Source organism: Austrofundulus limnaeus, unplaced genomic scaffold (assembly GCF_001266775.1).
Source record: "Austrofundulus limnaeus strain Quisiro unplaced genomic scaffold, Austrofundulus_limnaeus-1.0 Scaffold35, whole genome shotgun sequence".
Taxonomy (NCBI): Eukaryota; Metazoa; Chordata; class Actinopteri; order Cyprinodontiformes; family Rivulidae; genus Austrofundulus; species Austrofundulus limnaeus.
In genome coordinates this window covers 2,654,221-2,659,515 of record NW_013952437.1, presented here as the reverse complement: position 1 = coordinate 2,659,515, position 5,295 = coordinate 2,654,221, and the positions used below count along the sequence as shown (strand labels likewise).

Genomic DNA, 5,295 nt, shown 5'->3' with positions numbered 1-5,295 from the left:
TATATACAAATGTTCTCAGTCAGCAGGTTGACATGTTTTAGGAGCTGCTTGAGGAGAACTTCCTCGTTCTCCTCATCCTCTTCTTTGAAATAGAGATAAAAAATCTACATCCAACATCCATAAGCTTTCTGCTTACAGGTCAAACATTATTATTAAAATAGGAGTAAACTGTGTACGTAACTTACTTAAAAGTTACAGTTTAGTGTTCTTAGGACTGAAGACTTTATGAGGAAAGAAGTTTTTAAACATCTTTTCTATCATTTTAGTGTTTTCAACTGGGGAGCTTTGATATATTTATTTAAAATAAATTATAGCAGAGGAAGTTCTCTGCACAGAAAAAAAAATTTTATTGTGTAATTTAAAGGCATTGAAACACCTGGTTAAATTTAGAAGGTATGATTAACTACAAACATCTGAAGCTGACTCAGAGAACTCTGTGATTTTATAAAAAAATAAAAGTCAAATGTAGACATCTTTAAAAGACTCCCCTCCTCCTCTTCCTCCTCCTCTGCCCCACCTGTTTAATGGTAGGGGAAACACTGAATATGCTGTAGTTAGGAAAGGTTTTAAGTGAATAAAACCTTAGATCAGGATGAAGATAAGTGCCGCTCATCTCATCTGGTATATGTTGTAACATCATATATTGAAAGAAAAACTGATGAAAGACACATAAAACAATCTGCATAAGAAAAAGACAACAAATGTAGCAGCTTTTTGTGGGGTGGACTGCATGACTCACTTAAGCAGTTGACATGCAGATGTGCTTTGTAGTTTGGATACAATTGCATATCAGCCTCGTTTGATTCAGATTTTGGATTAGAATGACACAAGGAGGGTTCGTTTTTGGGCCATTTCGACTATTCAGTCAAAAGATGGTTCTGCTGGCTCTTGTTTCAAAAGAAACAAGGATGGATTTAGAGGAAAAAAACATTTCAAAATGGTTTATGAACTGTAGCTGGCAAAGAAAATGGGGCAATAGGGATTGTTGTGTATTTTAGCAGTATATAGAACAAGTCTTTGTCACTTTACTTAAAATCTTGTCATTGAATGTGATCAAAGTGTTTGTGAGAATAATCCTCATTAGTAAGATAAATGAACATTTTCAAGTTCAGCTGTGAAATAAAAGCAATAAACTACAGATTTAGAGACAAATACATGAAGGATTCAGAGCTCGGAGCTGGAGTGGCGTCACTTCTGTAAGAATTGGCATTTCAGAGGCAACATTTCTGAGGTCTTATTTAAAAAATTGCTTGGCATTTTCTGTATATTTACATACCTGATCAATATCCCCCCAATGGCGATTCACAACCACTCTGCTGTACCTGCATGTGTTGGCTTCGCTTTTCATTTTTAATCCACAGGCGTCTAGGCATGCCTAACGTCCGCCTTTTACTTATAGTCACTCTTCTTTTCTAAAGCAGATGCCATTATATCCTCGTATATGAAGAGTTTAGGTAATTATCTTCATAGTGCCAGTAAGGCACTTGGTACCATTGTACTGTTAAAACATGCTGGAACTGCAGCACTTTATCCTGAAGTAGGTCTTAACTGCATTATAATGGGCAGTCAAAAAGGCTGCCTTTTTTTTCAGGAGAGCCATATAAAATGGTTTTATATGGAAGCAGGTGGTGTTGTGTCAGGGTTGCAGGATCTGTTGTTGTCCCTCATGCTTTCCCCTGTCGCAGACTGCAGGAACAGTTCTGGTTGCTGACTCAGCTGTTGCATTTCTTACAGGACAGCATAAACTCCCGAAACCTTTTTTACCATAAGTGGTCCGATTATCAGCCATTCTACCTCCGATAAGTTCCTCGTTCACAAACATCTGAGTTCTAGGGTCTCCTACATGCTGTCTCGTTTCATGTGGTTTTCAGCACTGACTATGTTTTTAGTTGACATTCACTTTGTGATTATAAATGTGAACATTCTTTCTGTAGCTTCATGGGTTAATCTTCAGCAACCCAACGCAGGAAAAATGCAGACATCCAAGCTATTTAACATTGTTTTTATCTTCTCAAATTTGAACTCCTTTGGAACTAAAATAAAAGGTATTCACCCTGCAGTGAGAATCTGCTGGAGTTTTCATTGATTTAATTTGATCCTGGCTGCTAGACTACATCTGGCTAGCTAAGTGCTTTGCCATTAAGGCTCTGTTCTGTGTTTAATTCCTCTACAGTGCAAGAGGCTTGTGGGTATAATGACAATCTGCAGACCACCTACTCTACAGTAAATGTTTACCATCCTCCGTTCTACCTCGAGAATAAGCGAGCGGCTCATCTGCGATCTTTTTAATTAAACTAATGGCCACAGTTGCGTGACCTTTTGCTTGTCTGTGTGCTCCGTCTGCAGATTTATAATGAGAAGAAGAGCCAGTTTGAGATCAAGAGAAACAACCCCAAGGACTTGGTCGAGAGAGTGGCACGGGACATCTCCAAGCTGCTGAACAGCAAGAGTAAAGCCCTGGAGGTAAGCGATACCCTGCACAGAGTAACCCCTGTCTGCAAACACGCGCTGCGCCCCACTGACCACAGGCACAAACACATGATGAATTGAGTGAATTTTCTCCAAAGTACAGTTGCTTTTTACATGCACTGTTTTTGTCTAAGTCATAGTCTGTGAATGCAAATGTGGACTATGAAGAGGGGCCACTCTGATGATAGAGGTGCAGATCTTTTGAAGTGGGGTTTTGTGCAAAATGTGGCTCGTTGGCATCTTAAAACATTGCAGGTATCAAACATTTTATAGGATTTCATGCAAACATAGTTTTGTCCAACTCTACACCACCAACAATTGGAATTACACACCATCATCATCCCAGAGGGAGAATCGTATGTGCCATGTGCTCCACACCAAAGGTGCTACAGCTACCTGCTGCTGCTGCTACTGAATTTACCACACAATTTAATGAAATTTGTGTTTGGTAGAATATTTATTTGTTGTAACAATGCTTTTTGGGAATAAATCTTATATTGTTGAAAAGCCTGTTAATTTCCCTTGGTGCCACATTTGTAAGGAACAAGCATTTGTTGGATGAGCAGTAGAGCTGAGAATGTGTCAAATGTTCTCTGGCAAACAGATTATTTTGCTGTTGCTATTGACACCTCTGGTACCCCCAGGGGCTGCCAGTCAGGTGCCCGGTATAAGATTTATTACCAAGAAGCATCGTTATGTAAGATAAATACGTATTCAATAAACTGAAATCGATATTAAAACACCATTGTTCAATAAAATGATTTGTAGTAGGAATCAAACCATACAACACCAGAATTCTGGAACTGAGTGAGCTTTATTGCCACCGGAGCTGACAGGAAACCACACTGGCGAAAAACCAGGAAGTTCATCAATTTATACATGGTTCTTCAATGCCTGCGTTCGCCCCCTACTGACCTACGGCTGAATCACAGGCATTCAGACAAAAACCTCATCTACTGTTATCATAACTTTTTAATTCTGTGTTGTTATAATTCGGACATGTAACTAATCTATATCAATCAAAACATAATAGATTAAACATTGTCAACATTATAAAAAGGAAAACCTAAAAATATAGTGTTGTGCTTTTAAAATCAGTACTAACCTCTAACAACTATAAATTTCTTCAGTTACAACAAAGAAATCTACTAAACACAATTTTCCTTACTTTTTGTTCCAAGTGTWTTTACTCTTGTAAATAATCATGTAATTCTTTGTAAGGAACTGTGTACTTATTTTAAGATGACAGCAATCCTTTTTGACCTTGGCCCCACTCAGACTAGCCTTTAAACTCATCAAACCAGTCAGAATTAAAATATTYCTCCAAACTAAGGTTATTTTAAAGAGCCATCTACAACAGGTAACATATTAACTGTTCATACTCTTTTCACAGAAACTCACTTTAAAAATGACAAACTATCCCTTTAATCCTATGATGGTTTTTCTCTAATGATGAAACAATGCAATATTCTTTCTACCCCTATTTCACTCTTCCATGAAGTATTTTGCATCAGTTACAGTAAATTCTGTGGGTTTTTTGCTGCATAACATCTTTATGTTTAGAACCTGTTCCCAGATTTCTCTGCCAATATCATTTTTAGATTTGTCATTTTATGAGAAAAATAACTGCAGCTGTGGATGTTATTACTCCTAATGATGTCACTGGTCTGATCTAGTTAAGTTATAAACTCCTATCTTTTTTAAGGGAGGTCTTTATTGAAAAGTCAAGCATCATGACTTAATTTCAAGCCAGGTGGTAAACATTTCTGCTGAATAGTATTGGTTCTTTCTTTTAGTTTAAACTCTTATAGAAAGCAACACGATTTCTCTTTGTTGCTGTAATACAATAGAATCTAATTATAATCTGACAATAACTAAAACAATATTCATTTTTTTCCAGCGTTATGCCTTTTTTATCTCTCCTTGTAAGATTTAAGAAGTAACTTCTGTCTTTGCRGCACGTGAAAAGGTTATCATTTCAGCGGCCTGTATTTTGGTATTTAATTATCACCGTTGTTCTGCGCAGACAGACCCTGTGATTAGTTAAAAATTTATTTCACTCTCTCAGCAGGAAACCTCTAACCCCTTAGAAGAAAAAAACTTCAAAAGGTAGGGTGGGGATACCAAGGCAGGAAATGTGTGGCATGAAAGGAAAAGAGAAAATTATAAACAATTAATTTTTAATTTTACAAAGCTTCAGTGAAATAAGAGATTCTGATAGTGAAGAACTGCATTAAAAAAAACTAGCTAATTTATAATGCAGACTCACACCATCACACTTATGCTGCGTTCACACCGAACGCGATTTCAGCTTCAAAATCGCATCCAATGCTTCAAGTTGGACGCTTGATTTGAGGTCAGACGCAGGTCAGCTCTTGAAGCGCTCACATGGCAACAGCCTCCCCGCCCCTCCCTCCTCTGTYGGGCTCTGTTTAATGTCAGACGAGGAAGTGGCTTTGCTTTATTTACAGAGAGCAAGAGCATGTCACGTTCATCAGATAATTAATTCATAATTAATTCACCAGATAATTCAGAGACATTCTGAGTTTCATCACCCAGGAGCTGCGGGAGAGGCTCACAGCTCGCTTTCAGGACTATTTTCGGTGTGAACGCACCATAAGTCTTGTAACGTCTTCAAGATTTGCTTTGAACAGAATTACCCTAAAAGTGATGGGTGTCTCACAAATGGGCAATAAGCCATAACTGTTATTTGCCCCTAGAGACACCCATCACTTTTAGGGTAATTCTGTTCAAAGCAAATCTTGAAGACGTTACAAGACTTAGCATGTCTTGTAACGTCTTCAAGATTTGCTTTGAACAGAATTA

General features: G+C 37.8%; 1 protein-coding gene across 5 annotated transcripts in view; it reads left to right on the top strand.

Annotated features, from left to right (window-relative positions):
• Positions 1 to 5,295, top strand: part of cacna2d2a (calcium channel, voltage-dependent, alpha 2/delta subunit 2a) — a gene marked incomplete at its 3' end in the record, with an annotated part of 182,855 nt that overhangs the window by 50,806 nt on the left and 126,754 nt on the right. For all 5 annotated transcript variants that reach the window (XM_014006325.1, XM_014006323.1, XM_014006322.1 and 2 more), the window contains 1 exon segment: positions 2,347 to 2,463. In XM_014006325.1, coding sequence (XP_013861779.1) covers positions 2,347 to 2,463 — 117 coding nt within the window.